Source organism: Cervus canadensis, chromosome 9 (genome assembly GCF_019320065.1).
Source record: "Cervus canadensis isolate Bull #8, Minnesota chromosome 9, ASM1932006v1, whole genome shotgun sequence".
NCBI lineage: Eukaryota > Metazoa > Chordata > Mammalia > Artiodactyla > Cervidae > Cervus > Cervus canadensis.
This window is the reverse complement of record NC_057394.1, coordinates 712,758-739,846: the sequence shown is the minus strand read 5'-3', so window position 1 is coordinate 739,846 and position 27,089 is coordinate 712,758. Positions and strand designations below refer to the sequence as shown.

Sequence of the window (27,089 nt, the reverse complement as noted above, 5' to 3'; positions counted from 1 at the left end):
GTCTGCCTTCATCTGTAAAGGCACAGGGTCTGAAACTGGGTGGTGATGCCAGGGTCGCCCTCACTGGAATGCCCCCAGAGCCCAACACAAGTGAGCAGGCCCCAGGCTCTGCACAATGACAGCCTTTCTCCCCTTGGGCCCCAGCGCCTGTGCCCCCTCGCCCTCCTGCAGGAGCAGGACAAGGTGAGGTCTGCACCTGCTCAGCCACCGGCCACTGAGAAGACCAGGCCGCTGGGAGAAAGGGTGCAACGCCAGGGGATCAGTGGCTCCTCAAAGCCAAGTCCCCCTGGGCTGCCATGGGACCCCATCCCCCGCACCTGAGGGTCTCTGCCCCTCACATTCACCTAATGCATGCTGACACCCCTGCCCGCAGTTCATCTGTCTGTGGAAACCGACTCAGTGGTGATGCTTGGAGAAGCCACAGAAGGAGCCTTGTCCCTGCTGGTCCTGTGCTCAGGATGCCGCATGTGTGGCTACAAACACAGGCTCAGCTCAGCTCTGTTCGAGGGAAATCAGGGGCTCTGGGCTGAGAGCAGCCCCTAAGAGCCCCCTCTACCTGGAACACCAGAAAGCAACCCGCTTAGAGATGGGGTCACTGCAGGTGCATTAGGTTGAGACGCGGTCACTGCAGGTGCATTAGGTTGAGACGGGGTCACTGCAGGTACACTAGGTTGAGATGGGGTCACTGCAGGTGCATTAGGTTGAGATGGGGTCACTGAAGGTGCATTAGGTTGAGACGGGTCCCTGCAGGCACTGCAGGTTGAGACGTGGTCAGTGCAGGTGCATTAGGTTGAGACGGGGTCACTGCAGGTGCATTAGGTTGAGACGGGGTCACTGCAGGTGCATTAGGTTGAGACGGGGTCACTGCAGGTGCCGTAGGTTGAGACGGGGTCACTGCAGGTGCCGTAGGTTGAGACGGGGTCACTGCAGGTGCCGTAGGTTGAGACGGGGTCACTGCAGGTGCAGCAGGTTGAGACGGGGTCACTGCAGGTGCAGCAGGTTGAGACGGGGTCACTGCAGGTGCAGCAGGTTGAGACGGGGTCACTGCAGGTGCAGCAGGTTGAGACGGGGTCACTGCAGGTGCAGCAGGTTGAGACGGGGTCACTGCAGGTGCAGTAGGTTGAGACGGGGTCACTGCAGGTGCATTAGGTTGAGACGGGGTCACTGAAGGTGCAGTAGGTTGAGACGGGGTCACTGCAGGTGCATTAGGTTGAGACGGGGTCACTGCAGGTGCAGTAGGTTGAGACACGGTCACTGCAGGTGCAGTAGGTTGAGACGGGGTCACTGCAGGTGCATTAGGTTGAGACGGGGTCACTGCAGGTGCAGTAGGTTGAGACGGGGTCACTGCAGGTGCAGTAGGTTGAGACGGGGTCACTGCAGGTGCAGTAGGTTGAGACGGGGTCACTGCAGGTGCATTAGGTTGAGACGGGGTCACTGCAGGTGCAGTAGGTTGAGACACGGTCACTGCAGGTGCATTAGGTTGAGACGGGGTCACTGCAGGTGCATTAGGTTGAGACGGGGTCACTGCAGGTGCAGTAGGTTGAGATGGGGTCACTGCAGGTGCAGTAGGTTGAGGCGGGATCAGTGCAGGTGCAGCAGGTTGACATGGGGTCAGTGTCTCCAGTCCAATGACTGGTGTCCTTAGAAGCAGCAGGAGATTCACACACACACAGGGCGGCGGAGGCAGAAATCGTCCGCTCAACGCAGCTGGGCCCAAAGGCCACTGGAGCCTCGGGAGCTGGAAGGGGCGGGAAGGACCCTCTGCAGAGCCTTGGAGGGACAGGCTAGTTCTTGTGGCTGGGAGCCCCTGGGCGTGGGGCTGGGTGGGCAGCTAGAGGGGCACACAAGGAATCCAGTGACTGCGAGGCTCTTGGCTGGGGTGGGAGGAAGCCGGGGCGCTGGCCGCTCACGGGGGGTCCTGGGAACCCTTTCTGAGCCATCACAGGACACGGGGCGCCCCCGGCTCTCAGCCGGCCTCTCCAGTGCCCCTGCCCCCTGAGGAGACCGAGGCTCAGAGGGGTGAGCCCCTCCAGAGCTAGAGAGGATGGAGCCAGGACCCCCAGGGGGCTGAGCCCAGAGCGGCTACACCTGCCTAACGTGTCCCCGAGGGGCTCGGAGTTCCCCCCACCTCCTTCACAAATTCCACTACACCTGGATCCTGAGCAACCGAGCAGTTACTGATAGCGACGAGCAGAGTCCAGAGGCCATCAGTAGAGGGCTGTCGTCCTCTCGGGGAGGGAGCGCCCGGGACCGGCAGGGACAGCTGGGCCCCGTCACCCCCACAAAGAGGAAGAGTGTCCCCAGCCCACCATTTAGAGAAAAGGGGCACCTCCTGAGGAGGCTGGATGCCCAAGGGAGCCTCACGGGGACACCGCCAGCCCAGTGGCCCTGGACGTCCCGATTTCGTCCCAAAAGCCCAGGGTCCTGAGAGACCCACCACTGCCCAGCAGCCAGGGCAGCTGGTCACCCCCGCCTGCGGCCCTGGGGCAGGAAGGCATGAGGGACCAGCCCGGGGCTGAGACGCCACAGGGGCTCCTCGAGGGCATGCGTCTCCCCCCGTGCCCCCCAAAGCAAGGAAGCCAGGCCCCTGAGCCAGAAGCACCGCTCTGGGCCATGTTCACCATCACCCCGCGAGCATGCCGCCCTGCCGGGACCGTCACGGGGCGGCGGGCGCCGCTCTCCCCCAGCAGCCACACTGGAGCAGCACCCTCCAGACACGCGTCCCGGAGCCGTCTTAGGGACAGAGCCCTTGGGGCAGTCTAGCCAGCCCCCGTCCGCAGGCCCCGGGCCAGGACCGCACCGCGGGCTTGGAGGCCAGGCCTCCTCCCCCACCATCTCCGGCTCTGGGAGAACTTTGCCCACCCCCCGCCCTCCAGAGAGTCAACAGGCTGAGCAGCCTAGGATCTGGCCATGCTGTCCCGGGCCCGGGTGCTGGCCCTCCTCTGCCTTCTGCTTGGCCTGCGGGGGTCCCTGCCGGCAGGTAAGTGGAGGGGGGCTCCCCATTAACCCCGTGGAAGGCCAGCCGCCCCCAAAGCTGGCCCGCATGGTGGGCGCTCCCATCTGCCGGGAGCCTGGCTGGTGGGTCCTCTGTGACCTGCCTGCCTTTCAAAAGACGAGCGGAGCCCCTGGAGGACAGGCCACGGGAGTCCTCCCCCAGATGAATGGGGGCAGGCACCCTGGCCACGGCGGGCCCTCCCTTGCCCTCACTGCCCCCCAGGCCCAGACGTGGGCTCAGAGGTGACCCGTCTCCCGCTCAGCTCTCGGCCCCTCGCAGGGGGACCCGCCCCAGGGACAGGGCGCGGACGCTGCGCCTTGATGCTCGGCTGCCACGGCGGTGACCACGACCCCCACCCGCGGACGCGGAGAGGCCTGAGCGGGAAACACGGGCGGGCGGCTCTGTGAGCAGTCACCACGGTGACTCCGCAGCCCCCAGGGGTGGCCGAGGCGGAAGCCAGGCACCGACACTGTCCCCTGAAACCCGTCCACGTATGCCCCGGCACCCACAGCCAGCCACGGGGTCCCTGCCTGTAGCCCTGCTCCAGGGCCGGCAGCACCCGGGTCCTTCCTGTTTACCTGTCTTCTTTGTTCACCTGGCATCGCCGGGTGTGGGTTATTAGTGTTGCCAGTGACGTGTCTCCAGCTCTCCCAGCGGCCGGGTGTCTGCAGGGCTCAGAGCATCTCCTTAGGATAAACTGGAAGCGAAGGGACCCGGTCAAGGGCATGGACGTGTTGTTATAGCTTATTGAACACATTGCCTTCTCCTCACATATGAAGCTTGTGCAGTATTGCCCGTTGGCAGCGTGAGGAACTCTCCTGCTGCAAACCAGCCGGCCTGTGGGCGGGGAGGGGGGGAGGCCTGTGATCCCATCACGGGGGAAGGGTGGGCAAGAGGCCTGTGATTCCATCACTGGTGGGGGAGGGGAGGCCTGTGATCCCGTCACTGGGGGGCGGGGCGGGGTGGTGGGAATGGTGCTGTCACAGGTGGGGGGACGGTGCTCTCCCCCCCGCCTCACAGCGCGCCCCCCCAGTCTTCCTGCCCCAGGAGCAGGCCCTCGGCGTCCTGCACCGGCCCCGGCGTGCCAACGGGTTCCTGGAGGAGCTCCGGCCAGGCTCGCTGGAGCGGGAGTGCAGGGAGGAGCTCTGCTCCTTCGAGGAGGCCCGCGAGATCTTCCACAATGAGGAGAGGACGGTGAGCTCTGGCGTGCCGGGGTGGGCGGCAGGCTCTGGGCGCGGGGGCCGGAGTCTCCCCGCGCTGTGACCCTTGCACATCCTCACCCCTCGTCCGGAAGCTCAGTCTCCTGTGCCCCCACCCCCCCGAGGAAGTTCCCCCATCCCCAGAAGCCGTCCAGGCCCTGGGACTGGCCGCCTGTCCAACAGCCCTCAGGGACCCTGGCCATCGGAGACCCATCAGAGCCCTCGGAGACCCCGGGCAGGGCTGCCTCCAGGACGCGCCAGTGAGGAGGGCGCACCTAGGGAGCCTGTTCCTCCCCCAGTGGGCAGAGCAGGCCTCCCCTCCCGTCCAAGAGCAGAGAGATGCCCGCCGAAAGTGCCTCCTTCCAGTGAGATGAACTCCTTCCAGGGGGCTGAGGATCGGGAGGTCAGGAGACAAGACCCCCTCTCCCCTCACACTCGGGGGACACCCCACACAGGATACGTGTCTCACATGCACAGGACACGTGTCTCACACGCACAGGACACGCGTCTCACACGCACAGGACACGCCTCTGACGCGGCACACACGTCGCACTCGCAGGGCAGGGCTCACACGCCCCTTCCCAGGTGCGCTCAGGATGGCCATCCCTGGAGTCTGTGTCTGACTCTGTGTGACCCCATGGACTGTAGCCCACCAGGCTCCTCCGTCCACGGGATTCTCCAGGCAGGAGTCCTGCAGTGGGTCGCCGTGCCCTCCTCCAGGGGTCTTCCCCACCCAGGGACTGAACCCGCGACTCTGACATCCCCTGCACTGGCCGGCAGGCTCTTTACCACTAGCTGCAGCTGTGCTGAGTCGCTCAGGCGTGTCTGACTCTTTGCGGCCCCGAGGACTTTAGCCCGCCAGGCTCCCCTGTCCGTGGGATTCTCCAGGCCAGAATACTGGAGTGGGTTGTGGTTTTCAGAACCTTCCAACAGTTTTCACTTTGTTTGATTCTCACAGTAATGCTGTGAGTTGCTTTTCATTGGCCTAAAGATCCCTGGGGAGTCACAGTTACTGAGAGGCCCCTGAAACTGGCAGGGCACCCATGCGTGTCTTTCCCACATTCTCCTCGGTCAGCGGGTGTCTGGACGGTCAGCGAAGCATTGGGGGAGGCCCCGGAGGCTCGGGGAGTGTGGGGTCTCATCCACGTTCACAGCTCTGACTTGGCAGGGCTGGGGCTGAAGCCTGGAGTTGGGACTTGGGAGAGGCCATGTGGACCTCTGTGGCCTTAGCAACGGGAGGGGCGGGTGTTAGAGAAAAGACTCGCTTCCCTGGATGAACCCACCCATCTCCAGAGGAGCGGTGTGGCTTCTGCCCCAGCCCGCGCCGGCAGCTCCCCCACGGGGACATAAAGCTTGCCCCGGCACCCGTGTCTCACACGGCTTCTTCTTGCTCCCTCAGAAGCAGTTCTGGGTTTCCTACAATGGTGAGTAGGTGGCCGGCCGACCCCATCCGCCACCAGCCCCCGTCAGCCTCCTAACAGTGACTTGCCCGCAGACGGGGACCAGTGCGCCTCCAGCCCCTGCCAGAACGGGGGCTCCTGCGAGGACCAGCTCCAGTCCTACGTCTGCTTCTGCCCCGACGGCTTCGAGGGCCGGAACTGCGAGACAGGTGAGGAGCCGGGGCCCCGGAGGCTGCCGACTCACCATGTGGGAGGCTGGGCTCGGCGACCTCGCAGGCTTCCGCCCGAGCATCTTGGGTGCAAGGTTCTGGGTGCTGACCCACTTCTGGGGCAAGTCTGGGGGAGCCACTCGTCTCTGCCAGCTCCCCTGAACCCTGGCGCGGGGTTCCCACAGCCGCAGTGGCCAGCGTGCTCAGACATGGGACCCCCAGACCCAGGTCTCACCCTCCTGGGCCATCTGCAGGGTGTCTCCTGACCCAGGACCCCCAGACCCAGGTCTCACCCTCCTGGATCATCTGCAGGGTGGGCAGAGCCAGAAGCAGGGTGTCCCCTGAGCCGGGTCCCCCAGGCCCGGGTCTCACCCTCCTGGGGTGTCTGCGGGGTGTCCCCTTTCTCCATGCAGGCCCGGCCCCTGGCCCAGGGAGGGGCGGCCCCGGGGCTTCCTGCGCTGACCCAGGGGCCCGGTCAGCTGCGCCCTGTGTCCGCAGACAAGCAGAGCCAGCTGATCTGCGCCAACGACAATGGCGGCTGTGAGCAGTACTGCGGGGCCAACCCGGGGGCCGGGCGCTTCTGCTGGTGCCATGAGGACTACGCACTCCAGGCAGACGGGGTGACCTGTGCGCCCGCAGGTAACAGGCCCGGGGCCCAGGCCCGAGGTGTGTGCTTCCACTCCCGATGAGCCACCACCGCCCTGCTGCACGTCCTCTGTGGCTAAAAGCTGGAGGCCCGGGGGGAGCATCCCTGAGCCTCACCAGGGCGAGGGGGTGCCCTGGGCGGAGGGAGGAGGCGCCCCCCGCCCAGCCCTGGTCTCCCGAAGATCGTGCAGGCGGCCTCGTCCAGGAGGCCAGAGACAGCGGCCGCCTCAAACCTGTCCCCTCCAGCCTGGGGCTTCCCCGGAGCCAGGTGGAAAGCAAGAGTGGGGTTGGAGAGCAGCCGGGCTGCCCGAGACGCTGCCCACCCCCCGCAGCACATCCCGGGCCCTTTGGGGGCGTCAGGCTGCCTGTCTCCACCCAATACACCAGCAGGACCCAGGCCCACAGGCCCTGCCGCTTGGCCCCAGCAGCTTCCCCCGGACCCCCGAAACCCCGGGCAAGAAGGGGCACAGGCTCCAACACAGGGCGCTCGCCGGTCCAGCCGCAGGGCCTCTGTCACGCCCACGTCCTGCTGACCTCTGTCTCACACAGTGGAATATCCGTGCGGGAAAATACCTGTTTTGGAAAAAAGAAACGGCAGCAAGCCCCAAGGGCGAATCGTGGGGGGCCACGTGTGCCCCAAAGGGGAGTGCCCTTGGCAGGTGAGGCTGCAGGCCTGGGGGGCGGGGCGGGGCGGGTCCTCAGGCCTGGGGGGCGGGGCGGGGAGGGTCCTCGGGCCTGGCGCGGGGGCGGGAGGGTCCTCAGGCCTGGGGGAGGGTGGAAGGAAGGGGAGGGTCGCCCGGCAGGCGAATCCGCAGGCCCGCTGTTTGGACCTGTCTGAGGCTCTGCGGGAGCAGAGAGAACCCCACCCGGCATTGCCACCCTCCGGCCGGGGCCCGCCAGCTCCCCGTACCCTTCCCTGGACGGACGCGGCGTCCCCGGCAGCCCCCACGCGGGTGCAGGGAGGGGAGCGCCGGCGGCCGTGATCGTGACGTGCCCCCCCCCCCCCGTGTGCCGCGCCCGCCAGGCCATGCTGAAGCTGAACGGGGCGCTGCTCTGCGGGGGCACCCTGGTCAGCCCCTCCTGGGTGGTCTCCGCTGCCCACTGCTTCGACAGGCTCCGGAGCTGGCGGAATCTGACTGCGGTGCTGGGTAGGTGGTGCCGGCGCCTCCCCCTGGCCCGCGGGCCAAGATTCTGGGCTTCCAGCCACCGCTCCCACGAGCGGCGGCAACTCTCCTGGAAAGAGAGGCACGCAGGCAGCGCCTGGGCAGACCCCGCACCCCGGGACCCCTGTGCCCACCCCCTGCAGCCTCTCTCTCGCCCAGACGCAGCCCCGGGTGACGCCGCTCCTGCCAGGAGCCCCGCGGGGGTGCCTTCCCCGGGGTGCTCTGCCCGGCGGGCTTATGGGATGACGGGGGCCCCGGGGGGGGGGCAAGGAATTGGGGCACCCCTCCTCACCCACCACACTGCCCGCCAGGACCCCCTCTCACACCTCCACCTCTGGGTCTGGATTCGCCCCAACTCACCCGCCAGCAGCTGCCAAGAGGCTGCCTGCCCACCTTGGGGGGTGGAATGTGCGCCCCCTGCTCCCGGGAAAGGAGGCCCTGGCCCGCGCGGCGAGGGGGGCGTGAGCAGAGGTCCTGGTGCCCCGCAGGTGAGCACGACCTCGGCCGCGTGGAGGGCTCGGAGCAGGAGCGGCTGGTGGTGCAGGTCATCGTCCCCAAGGAGTATGTGCCGGGCAAGACGAACCACGACGTGGCCCTGCTGCAGCTGTCGCAGCCCGTGGCCCTGGGTGACCACGTGGCGCCCCTCTGCCTGCCCGACCCCGCCTTCGCGGACGAGACGCTGGCCTTTGTGCGCTTCTCGGCCGTCAGCGGCTGGGGCCAGCTCCTGGAGCGCGGGGTCACCGCCCGCAAGCTCATGGTGGTGCTGGTGCCCCGGCTGCTGACCCAGGACTGCCTGCAGCAGTCGCGCCAGAGGCCCGGCGGGCCCGCGGTCACGGACAACATGTTCTGCGCCGGCTACACGGACGGCAGCAAGGACGCCTGCAAGGGGGACAGCGGGGGCCCGCACGCCACACGCTTCCGAGCCACCTGGTTCCTGACCGGCATCGTCAGCTGGGGCGAGGGCTGCGCGGCGGCCGGCCACTTCGGGGTCTACACGCGGGTCTCCCGCTACACGGCCTGGCTGCGGCGGCTGATGGGCCACCCTCTGCCCGAACGGGGCCTCCTCCGGGTCCCGCTGCTGCCCTAGCCCCTGCCCTGCCAATAAAGCCGCCACGCGTGCCTGGCCCCCAGGAGCCAAAGCCGGAGATTCTCCTGTGGTTCCTGGGGCGGGGAAGCGGGGCAGGTGGAAACAGAGATGGAGACAGAGAGACTCAGAAGGAGGGAGAGACGGAGGGCGGGAGAGAGAAAGACCCAGAGTCAGAGGCGGACGGGGAGGGGAGGGCGGCAGCGGGGTGCAGCCAGGGCTGGAGGCGTCCAGACGGGACGGGAGGCGCACGCGGGCAGCACAGGCCCGGTGCCCGTCCTCGCGGCGACCTGCGCCACTCCCTGTCTGGCTTGTCGCTCCCCTGAGCGTTGCGTCCTCGTTCCGGGTAAATGTGAGCACCCCGATGGACATCGGCCTCCCACATCCCGCTGAGTGTGCGGCACACGCAGCCCTGCATGCTGTGTGCCTGCCCCTCCCCTGCCCCTGACTGCGGGCGGCCCGCCCCCCTGCTCTCCCCGCACGGTCCAGAGTCGTCTCCCAGAGACCCTCACGCTGGTCCTCGAGCCGGGCTCCTCCACAGTCACCAGCTTCGCTGACGTGAACTCTCACGTGAAGCCATTTCCGATGCAGACGCTCTCCTGGGTTCGGGGCTGCGTGTCTCTCCCGGCTGAGGCCCCAGGAGATGACACCAGCCTGAGGACCAGCAGGGACCCTCTGCAGGATGCAGGCTCCCAGGTCCTGCCCCACTTGGCGGGGTCGGGGGGGGGGTCCTCGATCTACCTTCTATCGAGTCCCTCAGGTGATGGGCACGCAGGCTGCGAGGGGGAAGGATGAGGAACCAGGGACAGGAGCTCCAGACGCCACCCTAGCCCAGCCAGTGGGCACCTGCCCCCTCGGGTCTCATCTGTCCAGCCCGGCACCTCAGTTTAGGGTGCTGGGGCCATGCCCTGCTGGACAGTCCAGCCACGTCTCGTGTACCAAGCAGGGCTGGGCAAGCCTGGCCACACATCTGGCCACACGCATCACCCAGGCTGCCCGAAACGGCAGCGCGGAGTCGCTGGGTCAGAGGCTGCCAGGCTGAAGAAGAGGCCGTCTGACCTGCAGACTCGTGTGCCCACCGCCTGGCCTCCGCCACCCCGCACAGGCGGTAGTCTTTGGGGTTCTCACTGGGCACACACGTCACGCACCCCGGCTCCAGCTCTGGTTGGTGCCCTCGGCCTCACCGCTAACCCTTTCTGCCTCCCATCTCATCTGTAAATGGGGTCCTGTGTTCGTGAAACCGGCGCAGGCAGCATATGAGGTGTGGGGAGGACGGGTCACCCAGCTGTGGATGGTGAAGCGGGTCGTCCAGCGTCCACGCGGCCCCAGCTCAGGCTGCAGACACTCGGGAGACTCTAGTCAAGATGCCCCCAGAGGCCCTGAGCGCAGAGCCTGCTGTTTCTTCCTGAAGCAAAAGCTGGCTGGATGCCTCTTCCTGGAAGAGGAGGGGAGGGGGCTGGAGGGACTGACCAGGTCCTGGGTGGGCCTCACCGCACCGGGCAACGTTGGGGAGCATCGCCCACCTGGACCGCTGGACACGGGCGCGGGGCAGGGGCTCGCCAGAGCCCAGCCTCACCCCACCCGCCCTGCAGGCCAGGGACAGCACAGAGAAAGGGGAGACCTCACTTTACCACAGCCACCTCTCTGCCAAAGACCAGCCCTGCCTGGGTGCCCAGCAGCAGTGTTTGGGGACAGCAGAGGCTCGTTCAGCGCACTGGTGCTCACCCCACACCTGCTGTGTGCGGAGCCGCTCTCCGCGCCGGACACAGGCCTGGTGAGCAGGCGTCCCGCGTGGGGCGGGCCGGGCATGCTCGGCCAACGAACAGAGCATGACCCCCTCGCCTCCCAGGACAGCACCGCCCGCTGGCAGCCCGTGGACGGCTGCCTGCAGAGCCCCGCGCAGCTGTGGTGGTCACATCCCACACCTGCTGCTCCCGAGAGGGGCGCTTCCTGGCTGGGAGAGCAGCCCCAGCCCAGTGTGGTGCCCTCACCTCCCACCCAGCCTGGGCACAAAGCTCCTGGTCCTAACCCCACGTCCGCACCGATGGCCGTGGATGGTGCCCCACCTCTCTCTAAACCTGTTTTCTGTCCTAGAAAAACAGATGGGGAAATGAGACTTGACGTTTGTCACAGTCGTAAGGATGAGAACGGCTAGCTGTGGATGTCTGAGAACCACACAACGGCGTGTCTGTTCTCAGAACAAATGCTCCGCGCGCACGCCAGGCCCCTGGTCACGGCTCCGGACGAGAAGGAGCTCGACCGGGACCTCCCCGGGGCTGCAGAGGCAGGGCGGCCAGGCCCCCAGAGCCACCCCCCTGTCCCTGAACCCCCGCCCCCGCAGGCGCGGGCTCCAACCGGCGGCCGCGATAAGCAGGCCGGGCGCCAGCCACCCTCCAGCCAGGGCGAGCGGACCTTGCCCCGGAGGCCTGTCGCGGCGGGACGGACGGCTGTCCTCCGAAGGGCCCCACCATGGCCGGCCTGCTGCGCCTCATCCTGCTCACCACCGCCCTGGGCGGCCTCCTGCGGCCGGCAGGGAGCGGTACGTGGCCCTCACCCTGCGGACTGCAGGTGGCCCCAGGTGGAGGGCGGGAGGGGTCCGGGAGATGCCCTTGAACTTCCTGAGTGGAGAGTGTGTGCACAGCCCCTGTGGAAGCTTGGCCTGAGATGCTGGCTGCGGTCTCAGCCTGGGGCAGCTCAGGGCCAGCTGTGCCTCCCCATGGGTGGGAAGTCAGTGAGTGGATCAGAGCAGAGGGAAATGTGGACAGAAAGAGAGGGGGAGACAGAGAGAAACAGGGGCAGAGGGACAGAGGGGGAGGACGGAAGCCTGGGGAGGGGGCGCGGCAGGCAGAGACAGGGAGCAGCCCCTCTGTCTGGGGCGCGGGGGGTCACAGGCAGAGACAGGGAGGAGCCCCTCTGTCTGGGGCGCAGAGGGGTCACAGGCAGAGACAGGGAGGAGCTACTCTGTCTGGGGCGCGGGGGGTCACAGGCAGAGACAGGGAGGAGCCCCTCTGTCTGGGGCGCAGAGAGGGTCACAGGCAGAGACAGGGAGGAGGCCCTCTGTCTGGGGTGCGGGGGGTCACAGGCAGAGAGGGAGGAGCTACTCTGTCTGGGGCGCGGGGGGTCACAGGCAGAGAGGGGCTTCCAAGGCAGGAAAGAAAACGAGGCCCAGTGCCACCCCACCAGGCTGGCTCTGCCCGGGTAGGGGCTGCCCGACCTGAGACAGGACAGAGGGGCTCTGGGCCTCCCAGGACTCAGGCCCATCCTGGAGGCCAGAGAGCAGAGAGCCGAGAGGCAGCCCCTGGCCTGCCTGCATGCTTGCCTTCCGGTTGAGGCGGAAATCCAGGAGCCCGAGAGGCTGGGGGAGAGGGAAGAGAGAGAGAGGCCAGCGGAGCAGGAGGGCAGCCAGGCAGGCGAGTGGGAGGGGGAGGCGTGGGCTTATCTCAAAGCAACCGCTCGCTGGTGGAGAGGAGCCCCTGGAGGTCTGGAGTGTGGGGAGGGGCCCACAGAGAACAAGGCTGAGCCTGGCCTCGCTGGGAAAACCAGGTGTCACTAAAAGAAGAGGGGGTTTGGGAGGGAAAGTAGTTGGAGGTAGGACCAATTGAACACTTGGGAGTTTCATACACTCTCTAAAATAACCCTAAGAGGGAGGGATTGTAACCTCCACTCTCCAGTATCCAGTAGTTGGTGACCAAGATGTATTTGCCACTCAAGACGGCTGACTCTGCAGTCCTGCATTTCAGTTTCCGACGCGCGGAGCTTGGTGCTCTGAGACAGACAAGGGGGACAGTCCCTGCGGGGAGAGCTGCAAACACAGCTCAGGCCGTGAGCTGGGACTGGAAATCAGCTTACAGAGTCGTCTATCTTAGGCAGAGACTCAAGTCTTCGGCAGAAGAGAGGTAGAGAGGGCAGGCAGAGGGCCGGGGCAGGAGCCGAGGGCCTCCGGTGGAGAGAGGACGAGGCGGCAGTCAGGGCAGCAGCATGGGGACAGCTGAGCACGGACAGCGGCGAGGACCAGGGACCCCCGGACCCCAGACGCTGTCACGGGCAGGTCACGTTAGTCGGTCTTAAATGAAATGGCACAGAATCAAGCAGAAAATTTTGTAACAGGAACTATTTTCTGGAAAATAATAGTAAGCACCGTTTCTTGAAACTTTTGTTTTACTCATGGGTTTGTATGTTCTGGCATTTGAAACAAGTCACGCTTTCAATTGTAGATTGTACAAAACCATGTCACAACTCCCCACCGAGAGCAGAGCTCAGGCCTGGGAGACAGGGATGAAGGGGCACGGCTGAGCCCCGGATAGAGCAGAGGGGTGCCCAGGAGGGGCAGGCCCAGCCGCCTCCAGGAAGGCCGAGTTCTGGGGCTCTGCATGGGGTGGGCTGCCCCGGCGGGAGCGGGCTCGAGGCAGGGGTCTGGCCCGCCGCTCACGGAGGCGGTGCGTGGCCACGTGGCGAGCCCGTGACAGCCGTGTCCTCCCGCCCCAGTGTTCCTGCCCCGGGACCAGGCCCACCATGTCCTGCAGAGAGCCCGCAGGGCCAACTCGTTCTTGGAGGAGATGAAGCAGGGAAACCTGGAGCGAGAGTGCCGGGAGGAGGCCTGCTCGTACGAGGAGGCCCGCGAGGTCTTCGAGGACACGGAGCAGACGGTGAGGGGCCGGCCGTGCAGCAGGACGGGGGGCCGGGCAAGCACGAGGCGCTGGGATCCGGAATGAGCTCTGGGGCCGGGCCGCCCACAGGGTCCCCAGGAGCGGGCTCTTCACCCAGACATTTGCCACCACACTCGGGGTCCCGGTCATCTCTCTAAGTAACAAGGGTGACTGACACCAGTGGACGTGCGTGTTCCGCCCTCCCCCTCAGCATCCTTTCCCAGACATCTGCCTTACTTCCTTGTAGCTGCCATCCTTGTGATTTTAAAGTGCTGAATCATTAGTTTGCCTCAGCCATGCCCCACTGCCTGGGGGATCTTAATTCCCCAACCAGGGACTGAACCTGCGCCCTCGGCAGTGAAAGCTCAAAATCCTGATCGCTGGACCACCAGGGGATTCCCTAAGTAATCCACATGTTAAAGGCGAAGTCTCGAGTGAAGTTAGAAAATACTCTCAGCTGAACAAAATGGATATACAACAAAATCTGTGGGAAGCCGCTAAACAGTGCTTATAGGGAAATTTATAGAATTACTATGCTTACTGGGAAAGAAGTTCTCACAACGATACTTTAAGCTTCCACTTTAAGACACACACACAAAAAGGCAAACCCCAAAGAGGAGAAATCAGTAAAATTAAAGACATGCAAAATAATAGAGAAAATAAATAAAACTGATGAGATTTGACAAGATTGATAAAAAAAGAACACACAAATTATATCAAGAATGAAAGAGGGGATATTACTACAGGCCTTGTATATGTTAAAAGAATAATAAGTGAATACTGTGAAAAATTCTATGCATGAATTTGGATGGAATTTGGACAATTTGGAGGAAATGGACCAATTCCTCAAAACCTTGAGTTACCACCACACATAAGATGACAGAAGCATCTGCAGATCCCACTTCTCAGTTAAAACCCTTTTGAAAAGGAAACATCAAGGCCCAGATGGCGTCACTAGTGTTTCACCAAACGTTTAAAGAAGAACGCACACCAATTCTGTGTCATCGCTTCTAGGAAAGAAAAGGAGACACTTGTAAGTTTGTTTTCAATCAGCATTACTCTGATGCCAAGCCCCACAAAAACAGAAGAAAGAGGGAGGGAGAGAGGGAGGGAGAAAGAAAGGAAGAAAACTATACCACAATAGTTCACATGAACCTCTCATAAAAATTCTCAACAAATTATTGGCAAATTGAATAAAGCAGATACAGATACGTATAGAGAATAAATACAGACACAGATTTATAAGAATATACAATGACCAAGCGGGATTATCCAGAGCACACAAGTCTGGCTCAATATTTAAAAATCAGTCGTGAGGTCTCCCCAGGTGGCTCAGACGGTAAAGAATCTGCCTGCAATGCAGGAGACCCCGGTTCAGTTCCTGGGTGGGGAAGATCCACTGGAGAAGGGAGAGGCTGCCCACTCCAGTATCCCGGCCTGGAGAGTCCCATGGACTGTGTAGTCCTTGGGGTCGCAAAGAGTTGGACACGACTGAGCAGCTTTCCCTCACTCGCTCGGTGCAACCCACCTAAAGAAGAAGAACCCACGTCGTCATGTCAGTTGATATAGAGAAGCCCCAGACAGGATGCAGCAGCCATCCATAATTTCAAAGTCTTTCAGCAAATTACAACTGAAAAGGAGCTTTTTCAACAAGACAAAGACTATTAACAAGCAACCACAGTGAAAGCTGGAAGAAGGCAAGGATGTCCGTTTCTAACACTCTCAATCCGTCATTGTACTGGAAGCCCTCGCCAAGCGGAAGGTTTAACAAGTTAAGAAGAAGAAATAAAACTATCCCTATTGGTGAGTGACATGATAATCTACATAGAAAATCACATGGAATCTAAAAAAAATTCCTAAAATGTATGTGTCTAGCAAGGCCACAGAATACAAGGTCAGCACACAAATATTAATCATATTTCTATGTAGTAGTAATATACATGTGTGAGTACTCAGTCATGTCTGATTGCCACCTCATGGACTGTAGCCTGCCAGGCTTCTCTGTCCATGGAATTTTCCAGGCAAGATTACTGGAGTGGGTTTCTATTTCCTTCTCCAAGTAATGTACAGTTAGAAGCTAAAAATTTAAAAAAATTAATGCTACTTACTATTGGTCCAAAGAACAATATCTATGTGTAAATCTAATAAAACTTGTACACGATCTGTATGCTGAAATCGGCAAAATGCTACTGAAAGAAAGAGAACCTAAATGAGTAGACAGAGACTGCTCATGGTTTGCAAGACGACATATTAAGACATTGATTCCTCCCAATTTGATATATAGATTTAATGCAATGCAAATCAACCTTCCATTAGATAGAGACAAGTTGATTCTAAAATTTGAAATATGGGAAAGCAAAGGAATTAGACTAACTAAAACAGTCTTGAGAAAGAAGATAAAGTTGGAGGAATCACACTACCTGACTTAAAGATTTATTATAAAGTTACATTACTCTAAGAGCTATTGATGTGTGGTACTGGTAAAGTCCTGGGAAACACAGAAGAATAGAACCGAATAGAAAGCCCGTAAATAGACCCACACAAATACGGCCAACTGATCTTTGACAAAGATGCATAAGCATTTCAGTGGAAAAAGAATTCTTTTTCAAAAATGCTTTGGAGTAATTGTACGTCTATATGCATTAAAAGGTCAGCTTTAACTTAAATCTCTGCAACTACACAAAGTTAACTCAAAATGGGTCACATAGCTCTAAAGATAAAACAGGAAACTTTTAGGAGAAAATTTTCATGACACAAAGTTAGGCAAAAATTATTAGACGTGACACCAAAAGCATAATCCATGAAAGAAAATACAGATAAATTGGACTTACTCTAAATTTAAAACTTTCGCTCTGTGAAAAACATTGTTAAGAGAATGAAGATACAGGCTGTTGACTAAAAATATTTGCAAATCTCATATCTGCCATAAGATTTGCACTCAGACTTTATAAAGAACTCCCACAACTCAAGAGGAGAAAATAAACAATCCAACTAAACACAGTGAGCAAAAGATCTGAACAGACATTTCACTGAAGAGGATATGTGGATGGCAAATAAGCATATGAGAAGATACTTGGTGTGATTAGGCATTACAGAAAGGCAAGTGAAACCCACAGTGAGACGCCACGACCACGGCACGCCGGGAAGTGGAAGCCCTGACCAGAAGCAGGTCTGGGGAGGCTGTGAGGCACGCTCGGCTCTCACACAGCCTGTGGGGACCGCCAGCCCGGCAAAGCCAGGCTCTGACCGTTGCCACGTGGCTCCGCAATCTCATTCCCGGATATTTACTGTAGAGAATTAAAAGCTTTTTTTTCACACAAAACCTGTACAGAAACATTTATAGCATCTCTATTCATAATTGCCCAAAACCAGAAATAGTGCAAAAGTCCTTTGCTGGGTGAATGGGTAAACAAACTGCGGTACGCCACACGACACCACACTCAGCTCGGTCCAGCTGCCCAGTCGTGTCCGCCTCTGCGACCCCACGGCTGCAGCACCAGAGAACGAACTATCGATACGCACTGCGGCCCAAATGAACCCCTAGCGTTACAGTCACTTGTCCTTGCGAATGTGTTACAGGGTTTGACTGTGACGCATAAAGTTTCTGACTTGCTTCTGGATCTAAGCACTCGCTTCAGAGATTTTACTTCAATTGCTCTTGTTTCAGCAAAGTTTCTCCAAACTGAAATTAGTGAAAAACAAACAAGAAAAGCATATAGAAACTTCTACAGTTCAAGAAAAGTAATTTAGAATTACAGTTGAGACAAATAATGTGAAAACCTTGATTGTGATCACATAATTAGAGATTTTGCAAGAATTAAAGCTAGAAAAGTAAAGTTAGTATTACAAAGTGTTTCCCAGATGCCGTGTTCAATTGTTCGCAAGCAAGAAAATAGATGCTAGGATATGAGTATTATACCAACATGTGTGTTTTTTTTTTAAAAAGTATGCTTGAAGCCACAGCTTTACAAATACAGGATATCTGAAAAAAAAATCCCTTTTAGATTGAATAGTTCTAGAGCAATTTGTCCCATAAAATGGTCTCTGTTTGGGAAATAGGCTATTCACTTGAGTTATCAGATTATGGCTGTTATTGGTATGAAATGCCTGTTTTCCCTAATGCACTTTAAAATCTTTTTTTCCTTTTAGGATGAATTCTGGAGTATATACAAAGGTGAGAACTTTTCTATTTTAACCCTAAGTAAGAAGGACTCATCAGGGTACTTAGACCAGGAGAGACTGTATTCAAATTTTGAAGATGTTTCCTGAGTTTCCTTTCCTTCTTTCCGGTGTAAATTTTACTCATCTAAGACTTTTCCCTTCTGAGTGTTTCCTGAATAGTTATTGTCAAATAGTTTTTTATGGTAACTTTATTTAATTCTAGTTTTGTTAATTATATACATTTAAATCAGTTCATTCTCATCTGAGGATACCAAATTCCATGGTAACTTTTTAAAACCCAAGTATATTAGATAGAAACAAAAAATAGAATCTGAACCATTGGGTCCTCTCATAAGGTAACCATCTTGAGTTAACGCTTATAGCATCTGAAATGGTGTGAGTTATAATAATGTTTTCGTCCTGGTAACGGTGTTCAGATTTCTCACAATGACAACTGGACCTATCCCTGAATTAGACGGCACCCATGGACCAAGAAATGCAGAGTCGCGTTAGCGCTGGGCAGGGCTCTCTCTTCTCCTTTCTCACCTGGGCAACCTGACACCCTGCCTCTCGATGCTCAGCCCAGAATAAGTGTCTGGCGATCACCTAGCCTCCAGCCTCCTGCTTGCTGCACCCACTCCCCAGCCCGGGGCTCCTCTGCCTGATATAAAAATGTTGTCAGTGCTTGGAAAAGCACTGTCATATGTCCCAGCAAGAATTGGAACGCTCAGTCAATAATCTAGCTAGATAAATGCCTCACATACATGTGGCCGCAAAGAGGGGTGGGTAACAAAGTCCAGACAGGACAACTTGTTTGCAGGAAAACAGGAAGAACACCAGGTTCGTTCGAGTCACCTGAAAACCCCTGCCAAGACCAACACAGCGCGCTCGCTTCCCTGACGCGGGGAGTTGGTTGCGAGTGCTGGTTTCCAAGTGCTTCCTTTGCAGATGGAGACCAGTGTGAAGGCCAGCCTTGCCTGAATCAGGGCCGCTGTAAAGACGGCCTCGGGGACTACACGTGCACCTGTGCGGAAGGGTTTGAAGGCAAAAACTGCGAATTCTGTGAGTTCCTCTTCTCACCGTGCCTTCCGGTCAGAGCTGCCTGGTGGGGTGGAGGGCGGGAGCCAGAGGCCCCAGGAGGCCGCCGGTGGCCACCACGCCTCAGCCTGGGCACTGCAGCTTCTGCCACTGCAGCAGCGGAAAGCGCGTCACGGCCCCGGTGTGGGGGACAGGGGCCCCCAGGCAGGTCCCTGCTCCTCTGAGCAGCTGCAGGGTGAACGTGGGTACAGGGCGGGCCCCTTAATGTGGGAACTGGTGTCTCTCCTGCTTCTTGTGATTCTGGAAATTCATGCGGTGTCAGTGCTGAGTGCCCGGGATTGTCTAAATCTGACACAAGTAATACTACATGGAAAAATCGCTGAGTTTTCCTAATACAGGGATTACTTTTTAACAAAACTTGGGTTAGTATTAGACCAGTTTTCCCGAAGGAGAAAGCTTTGCACGTTTACTTTTCGTTTCTGAATGTATAATCCTGAGAGCACGCTCTGAGACTAGACACTTCAGAACTTCCCCAGCAGGTATATCAGTCGTGCCTCAACCCCTCTGCGTTCAGAGGGCCCCGCCCCGCGCCTCAGACCATCTGGCTGAGCCGGGGGCTGCCGGGCACGTCTTCTGACGTTTCTTTAACGTTTGGCCTATGAGCGTCTTCTCAGCAAAGCCCAGCGGTGAAGTGTAAAGCTGGGTTTAGGGCGGCGGGGCTCATGGGTGTCAGGAGTCTGATGCCCAGTGCACTGGGGGCAGGGTGATGCCCCTCCGCCCGGCTGCAAGGTCCCCTGTGCCCAGCGCCTCTCGAGACCTGGGCACTCTCCATCAGGAGTCTGATGCCCAGCGCACTGGGGGCGGGGTGATGCCCCTCCGCCCGGCTGCAAGGTCCTCTGTGCCCAGCGCCTCTCGAGACCTGGGCGCTCTCCTGGGAGGTGTGTGGCCTCCACCCCATCACCAGCAGGGAAACAGGCTGCGGGTCTAGGTAACCCGCCCAGGTCACTCAGTCACGATGGACGGCCTGCCAGGAGCTGGCCTGAGTCCAGGAGCGGGCTGCCGTGCCTACTCCCCATCACAAGGAGGCCGGACCCCAGGGCCTGTATGCCATGGGGGATGGAGGCCTCAGAGGGGACCCCGCGGCCCCACCAGCTCAGCACGAGGCCCGCCTCCCTGGCCAGAGCGCCCTGCCACTCTGAGGGCTGAACCTGAGACCCTCTGCCCCCAGGTCTTCCCGGCCTGGGCAGCTTCCCAGGACCTCAGGACGCTCGGCTCCCACCCCATGGGAGGTGGTGGGAGGGGCAGGGCCTGCCCAGGGTGCTGGCCTGGCCTCAGGGCCCCCAGCCCTTTGGTCAGGCAGCACCCTCAGCTGCGCGCCTCCCCGCAGCCACGCGTGAGCTCTGCAGTCTGGACAACGGGGGCTGCGACCAGTTCTGCAGGGAGGAGCGCGGCGAGGTGCGGTGCTCCTGTGCCCGCGGCTACGTGCTGGGCGACGACCGCAAGTCCTGCGTGTCCACAGGTGGGGGTGGGGGGGGAGTGGGGGGCAGGGGAGGGGGTGTGCGGGGAGGGGGGGATGTGGGGAGGGGGTACACAGGTGTGGACTGGGGGGTGCGGGGAGGGGGGGTACACAGTTGGTTGGGGGTTGGTGAGGGCCAAGCCTCTGGGTGGGGAACACAGTCTGGGGGACAGACCTGTGACGTCCTCTCCTGGGGGCATGTGGTGCGTGAGGGTGCACAGAGCTCGGCCCCCAGCAAACCGTGGAGCTGCTGCCATGGTGCCCGGCACCCTGGGAAGGGTGCGTGCTTGGGAGGCTAGAGTTACCAGGACCGGAGCTGTGGGCCGGCCAAGGAGCCTTGGACGGGGTGGGGGGACCAGGAGGGAGCCCGGGGCCCTCCAGAACTGATTTGGCTGCAGCGGGTCAGATGGAAATGGCTTTTCCCTTGATAAAGCCAGACTCCACGCATCGGCCCAGAAGCTCAGGCAGGGCTGAGTGAGGGCCTGGGTCCTGGGGGTCCTGGGGGTGGGCAAGCCGCTCCCCACCATCTCACACCGCAGGGGAGGTCCTGTCTGACCAGGACCCCCCCCCCCCGCCGTGTGGGGCAGAGTTGGGTCAGAGGACCTGAGAGACCATGGCCCCGGTCAGCCCGGCCTCCAGCATGCTTCCCACTGACCCCGCAGCCCCAATCACCAGGGGTGGTTAGGAATGCAGAGTCCAGCCACTGGCTGGGGCGGTGGGCAATTTCAGGGCAGTGGCAACTGTGCAAATTGAGTCTCTCAGCAGGTGGAGGACAGTGAGATTATGTTTCTGTTGGTAATGACATTTTAAACTTAAGCTGGTCCAAAATTATCTTAATTGAAGACATTTTTTGACATGCTTGCAAATTTTTTTTAATTCCAGGAGTAATCACAGATCAATTTAAAATAAATTTTGATGTTTGAAAATAAAATTAGGGAAACTACTTCCTGCTGCAAAAAGATCTGTTCTAAGCCATGGACAAGCTGGCACAGAATTTCCAGGGGCAGAGATCACAGACACTAACGCAGCAGCAGCTCGCGTCGAGTGACAAGTGTCACCCCCATGAGCACTCCTGCGGCCTCGGCGGGCCTGCAGGGCCAGGGCCCCCAGGCGGCAGGAGCTGCTCGTCTGAGTTTAGACACCCGAGGCAGAGGGAAGCCCTCGGGGCCCTGCAGGTCCTCAGCTCTCCGCCCCCGTCCTGCCTCTCTCCCGCTCTGCCTCAGGTCCCCAGCTGGCGGTCATCCTACAAAAGGAGGCTTTTCGTGGGCACTGACCCCTTTCCTGTGCTGGGCACTTCTCAGGTTAGCAACTGTCCGCCATCATCAGACGTGGCGTTGTGAAGCTCAGCGCGGTGTTCCTTCTGCCCAGAACACTTCTTTTTCTCTGGTGTGGCATTCGGTTCAGTTCAGTTCAGTTCAGTAGCTCCGTTGTGTCTGACTCTTTGCAACCCCGTGGACTGCAGCATGCCAGGCCCCCCTGTCCTTCACCAACTCCTGGAGCTTGCTCAAACTCATGCCCATCGAGTCGGTGGTGCCATCCAACCACCTCATCCTCTGTCGTCCCCTTCTCTTCCTGCCTTCAATCTTTCCCAGCATCAGGCTGTTTTCCAGTGAGTCGGTTCTTCACATCAGGTGGCCACAGTACTGGAGTTTCAGCTTCAGCATCAATCCTCTCAATGAATATGCAGGACTGATCTCCTTTAGGGTGGACTGGTTGGATCTCCTTACATTTAACACGCACGGCAGGGTTGACAGGGTTCGGGGCACTGTGCCCCCCAGCCCCTCTGTTCTGCCATCATGGTCTCGATGTATTTCCACCAGCCATGTCACCTGCTGCCCACGGTCCTCTGTTCATCCACAGCCCCCTGACTTCTGCAGGCATTGCAGCAGATTGCAGAGGCCCTGAGACCCTTCAGCACTGACCAGCCAGCGGTCAGGGCGCCCACCCGTGGCCCACCCCCACCCAGCAGGACACAGGGCCTCCCGCTGCCCAAGGACTCCCTGTGGCCCCCGCCTTGTCCCCGGGCACGCTTCTCCGCCTGTTCCTCCCACGGAGTAGACCGTGTCCTCCTTCCTGGCTGAGCCCATGCGCTTCTTCCAGAGCCCTTCCCCTGCGGGAAGTTCACGCAGGGACGCAGCCGGCGGTGGGTCATCCACGCTGGCGAGGACGCCAGCGAGCTGGAGCAGTACGGCCCTGGAGACCTGGGCCCCACCGAGAGCTCCTCGCACCTGCTGGGCCTCAACAGGACCGAGTCCAACTCCAAGGAGGACGGCAGCCATTTGATCCGGATAGTGGGCGGCCGGGACTGCGCGGAGGGCGAGTGCCCTTGGCAGGTAACAGGGGGCTCGGCGGCCCGGTGGCGGGGCTGGAGAGGCGTCTGCCGGGCACTGCAGGCGGCTGAGGGCCTGCTGCAGGTGCTCGGGCCCCGGCGGAGGAGCTGGGGCCACAAACGCTGGGCCTCAGCCTCTCAGTCACCACGCCCCGCCCCAGGCAGAGGAGGGGCTCCAGTCTGGGCGGTAGGGTGGGGTCTGTGGGCACAGGGCGGCCCCCTGAGTCTGGTGCGTGCTCTTGGGTTTAACAGGAGGTGAAAAGAGTTGCTCTCCTTGTTTCACTTGTAATTTGAAAGATTCTTTTACCCAAACACCTAAGTCCTAAAGAGGCAGATGGTGCCTTAGAGAAAAGTATATCCATTTGTTTTCAAAGGTAAAAAAAATCACTCTTTGGTTGTCAATTTGGACTAAAATTGCCAGACTTAGCAAGTGAAAGCACAGGCTTCCCCTTACATATGAATTTCAGGTAAACAGGGAGCAGCTTTTAGCAGCACGTGTCCCGAATACCACACCGGACACACCCTGAAGACGACCTGCCGTTCACTTGGGTGGGTTTCACTGGGGCCTCGATTCTACCTGGATCCCTTGCTTGGACCTCAGGGTTTTAGTGTCCAAAGCCAAGATGGCTTCTGCTACAAGTGATGTTCCCAGAGCTGCGACAGTCCTCAGTGGTGACGTCCGCTGGCCCACGGCTGTACGCTGGGCCTGCGTCTGTCTGACGTGTCACAAGCCCGCAGAAGCACACACCACAGCAGCCCCCATCCCCAGAGAGCGCGATGCAGGTCACGGCGGCTCTGGGCGTTGTGCGTGTCCGTCTGGGGGCACCAGGGCCTCTTCTCTGATGTGTATGTTGTGACCCAGGAAGGGCAGGGAGAATAAAGACCAGGAGGGCCTGGCAGGCAAGTCTGGAGCCCGCAGCGCTGGGCACTTGGTGGGACCGTGGGGTCCACGGCGGGCCTGCTCCGAGAACCAGCAGTGCTGGGCAGGACCAGGGTCCATGGTGGGCCCGCTCCAAGAACCAGAGGGCTGGGCACTTGGTGGGACCGTGGGGTCCATGGGGGGCCTGCTCTGAGAACCAGCAGTGCTGGGCAGGAGGGCCCGTGGGGGTGGGCACGGGCGTGGGCACTGGGGCACGCTGCCCAGGGCCTCGTTCCAGCCTGAAGACTCCACGAACCCTTCCATGGGGAGGCCCACTGCAGGCAGGGGCAGGAAGGCCCACTCAGGCAGGGGCGGGGAGGAGGCAGGTTAAGGGTAGCCCTCCCCAGCGCCCGCCCCTCCCCAGGCTCTGCTGGTCAATGAGGAGAACGAGGGATTCTGCGGGGGCACCATCCTGAGCGAGTTCTACATCCTCACGGCCGCCCACTGCCTGCACCAGGCCAAGAGGTTCACAGTGAGGGTCGGTGAGTGCCAGCCACGCCCACAGCGCCCTCCTCCTGTGTCAGACGCGGGGACCGACAGATGCTGGAAACACGAGGAGTTAAAGCCCTGAAACCCTGGGCCAGGGGAAGAAAGGGGAAGAGGGGCCCCCTCCTCCAGGAAGCCTGCCAGCACCCCCAGTGGTCTGAGCAGCCAGGACATTCTGTCTGGGGGTTAATTCCAATCACCCCCCTTCTCTGGAGGTCTTAGAGCTGCTCCGTGAACACCCAGTGCAAGCCACGGACGCGAGCCACACCTGCAATTTCTAACTTTATAGTTACATTGCCTTTTTAATTACACATTTTACAAGTTTACAGGTGATTCTCATTTCAGCAATTTTAGATACTGTCAGCTCCACATGTAATGAGTTTTTGCAGTACTTGGGGGAGATTTTCAGTCATTTTCTTCATTCTGAGTCTGAGAATTGGCACTCATGGCATACGTGGGTTCTGACCTGTGCCCACCTGGCCCTGTGGCCCGGGGGGGTTCTGGAAGGTCAGACCTGGGGGCCGGCCCATGCACGGGCAAACAAGGGGTCAGTGACCGCTGACACCGGCCACGAAGCAGAAGGCTGTCTCCCCGCCTCGCGCTTCTCGCCTGTATTTCACATTGTCTAGCGACCACGTGCCAGTCTTTAAGCAGAAACTATCACGACTACTTTAAGGTGTCAGCAGCGCGCTGGCCCTGAGCTGATGGCCGTGTCCCGTCCTCAGGCGACCGGAACACGGAACGGGAGGAGGGCAACGAGATGGCGCATGAGGTGGAGATGTCCGTGAAGCACAGCCGCTTCGTCAAGGAGACCTACGACTTTGACATCGCGGTGCTGAGGCTCAAGACGCCCATCCAGTTCCGCCGGAACGTGGCGCCCGCCTGCCTGCCCGAGAAGGACTGGGCGGAGGCCACGCTGCTGACCCAGAAGACGGGCGTCGTCAGCGGCTTTGGGCGCACGCACGAGAAGGGCCGCCTGTCGTCCACACTCAAGATGCTGGAGGTGCCCTACGTGGACCGGAACACCTGCAAGCTCTCCAGCAGCTTCAGCATCACGCCCAACATGTTCTGCGCCGGCTACGATGCCCAGCCCGAGGACGCCTGCCAGGGCGACAGTGGCGGCCCCCACGTCACCCGCTTCAGGGACACCTACTACGTGACCGGCATTGTCAGCTGGGGCGAAGGGTGCGCGCGCAAGGGGAAGTTCGGCATTTACACCAAAGTCTCCAACTTCCTCAAGTGGATTGACAGGATCATGAAGGCCAGGGCGGGGGCCGTGGGCAGCCGCAGCCCCACTGAAGCCCCCGCCACCCAGACAGTCCCGACTCCCCTTCCGCCCCATGCTGGGCTCTGAGCGGGCTCCCTCCCTGCCTGATTAGAACTGTGTCCTCTCCTTAGCCTGGGTCTGTTCTTGCCCCCCGGAAATGGAAATGAACTCCAGGGACCAGGCCCAGGGCCGTCTCCCATCCCCCGCTGGGAGTGTCCCTGGGATTCGGGAAGGACGGCCCAGCTCCGGGAAGGAGCCTCAGAGCCTGTCCTGTCCCCAGTGCATCTCACTGTCCTCAGAGGCCCCAGGCTGCAGTCCAGGCCACTCTGGACTCTGCAGAGGATCTGGGAGCTGGGCTGGGGGCTGGGTTGGGCGGGGTCTCCCCTCATGGGCCTTCCCAGGAAAGGCAGGCTCCCTGGGAAGAGGGGCCCAGAGGGCTTCCTGTTGCAAGGGTGTTTTGACGTTGGCCTATCGGCCAGTTCTCTACCGGCTTCACCAATGAGTCCCCCAGGCCCAGCCCCACAGACTCTGAAGTCCCCCACACACCCCCAGGGTGACTGTCCCCAGCTGGGGCTCTGAAGTCCCAGGTCCAGGCAGAGTCCTGAGCACTAACCCAGCTCTGACGAGTCCCCACTGCCCCCCAGGGCCCCTTCATGCTGGGCGCATGCCGGGGGGACTGTGGGAGGGGCCCCCTCCTTGAATGGTCACATCCCAGGCCAAGCCCGCCCACCTGCACCAGCTCCGGGCCCTCAACTCAGTCAGGAAAATCAGACATGCTTCTCAAAGACACAGTCACGTCCGCAGGCCCTGCTGTTTACCATGCCAGCTGCCTTTTGCATAACCCAACAAAGCAAAGTTTCAAAGTTCCATCCCAAGAGTCCCCAGGGGTCACCAGACAGTTTTGTAAACAGGAGATATTGCAAGTTTGGAAAAATCAGTGGAAACAGGCTTCCCAGAAATGGTCAAACCAGAGGGTTTGTTCCCGAGCATCCCGCCTTGACCTCCACAAAGGGAGGCCCCACAGAGAGGGTGGTGGAGGTCAGGCTGGCGTGGTGGGGCCGGGGCCTCTGGGCAGAGTGAGCCCGGTTCTCTGGGCAGAGTGAGCCCAGGGCCTCTGGGCAGAGTGAACCCGGGGCCTCTGGGCAGCATGACCTGGGTGGGCTCTCGGACAGCGGCTGTTCAGAGTCCTGAGACGGCTCTGGGGAACCTGGCTCCCATCACGCTCGCGTGTCCCCCTGTCGGGGCCGAGCCCACGGATTAGCGGGCAGGGGGCTGGGCCCTGGGAAAGGAGGGCCCCCACCACCCGCGGGCTGAGCCGTCCCCGCAGGAACTGGAGCTGGACTCGGAGTGTCAGCAGGGGCTCCGGTCACACCGTGGGGAGTATGTCCTGGGCCTCACGGGGCTGACTCTGGGCCTGGGAGGACATGCCTCACGGTCTGAGCGTCTCCCTCTGGAGGGAGACAAGGCTGGTCTTGAGGTGGACCTGTGCCAGGCCTGCGCCCCAGGATAGCTGGTCCGCCGGACATCTCCGAGGAAGTCTCCTCTGGGAACAGAGAGGAGCAGGAGGCTGACAGAGAGGAAACATGGGGGACAGCGTCTGAGCACCCTCCCGAGAGTGGGGGCCCCCTCACCAGCACCCACGGTCCCTGTGGGGAGGACACAGGAGCACAGGGGGCGCAGAGGCCCAGCGCCGGGGGCTGGCACACGCAGGGTCCCTGAGGCCCCCAGGGGCCGGCCTGCAGCAGGTGCAGCCCCCAGCCCTCGGGGCTGCAGGGTGGGGCTCTCACGACAGCCACTGAGCCCGGGGAAGGTCGTCCTGAACCACAGGCAGGACAGCGTAGCTCCGGATGAGAGCCAGGGTGCATCATGACCACATGGGGGTGTGCCCGCCAAGACGACGCCCAGAGGGCTCAGCGGGGCCTCCATGGTGCCCACATCCAAGACCAAGATAGCCCAGGAAAACATGCCGCACCAGAGTCTGAGGGAGACTCAGAGGGTGCAGGGTGGGGGCACGTGGAGTTCTTGCCAGGGA

The 27,089-nt window shown here is 60.4% G+C and overlaps 2 protein-coding genes across 2 annotated transcripts; both read left to right on the top strand.

The window, feature by feature from the left end:
- The first annotated feature begins 2,858 nt into the window (after positions 1 to 2,858).
- F7 (coagulation factor VII) lies at positions 2,859 to 8,750 on the top strand. Its single transcript, XM_043477893.1, has 8 exons — positions 2,859 to 2,980; positions 4,029 to 4,189; positions 5,594 to 5,618; positions 5,690 to 5,803; positions 6,302 to 6,442; positions 6,998 to 7,107; positions 7,473 to 7,596; positions 8,100 to 8,750. Exons 1-8 carry the CDS (start codon positions 2,911 to 2,913, stop codon positions 8,696 to 8,698), a joined length of 1,344 nt encoding a protein of 447 aa, XP_043333828.1. The 5' UTR covers positions 2,859 to 2,910; the 3' UTR covers positions 8,699 to 8,750.
- Positions 8,751 to 11,077: 2,327 nt separating this feature from the next.
- On the top strand, positions 11,078 to 25,187 carry F10 (coagulation factor X). Its single transcript, XM_043478264.1, has 8 exons — positions 11,078 to 11,234; positions 13,181 to 13,341; positions 17,491 to 17,515; positions 18,451 to 18,564; positions 19,928 to 20,059; positions 22,157 to 22,389; positions 23,669 to 23,786; positions 24,516 to 25,187. The coding sequence occupies exons 1-8, from the start codon at positions 11,165 to 11,167 to the stop codon at positions 25,142 to 25,144; spliced, it is 1,482 nt and encodes a 493-aa protein (XP_043334199.1). The 5' UTR covers positions 11,078 to 11,164; the 3' UTR covers positions 25,145 to 25,187.
- Positions 25,188 to 27,089: the final 1,902 nt, after the last annotated feature.

Excerpts from the sequence above, each read along its gene's own strand:
- F7 (XM_043477893.1), top strand. The coding sequence starts at position 2,911 with ATGCTGTCCCGGGCCCGGGTGCTGGCCCTCCTCTGCCTTCTGCTTGGC. Across the intron at positions 6,443-6,997 it reads GGTGACCTGTGCGCCCGCAG|TGGAATATCCGTGCGGGAAA; the intron begins GTAACAGGCCCG and ends TGTCTCACACAG. Across the intron at positions 7,108-7,472 it reads AAGGGGAGTGCCCTTGGCAG|GCCATGCTGAAGCTGAACGG; the intron begins GTGAGGCTGCAG and ends CGCGCCCGCCAG.
- F10 (XM_043478264.1), top strand. The coding sequence starts at position 11,165 with ATGGCCGGCCTGCTGCGCCTCATCCTGCTCACCACCGCCCTGGGCGGC. Across the intron at positions 17,516-18,450 it reads ATTCTGGAGTATATACAAAG|ATGGAGACCAGTGTGAAGGC; the intron begins GTGAGAACTTTT and ends CTTCCTTTGCAG. Across the intron at positions 22,390-23,668 it reads AGGGCGAGTGCCCTTGGCAG|GCTCTGCTGGTCAATGAGGA; the intron begins GTAACAGGGGGC and ends GCCCCTCCCCAG.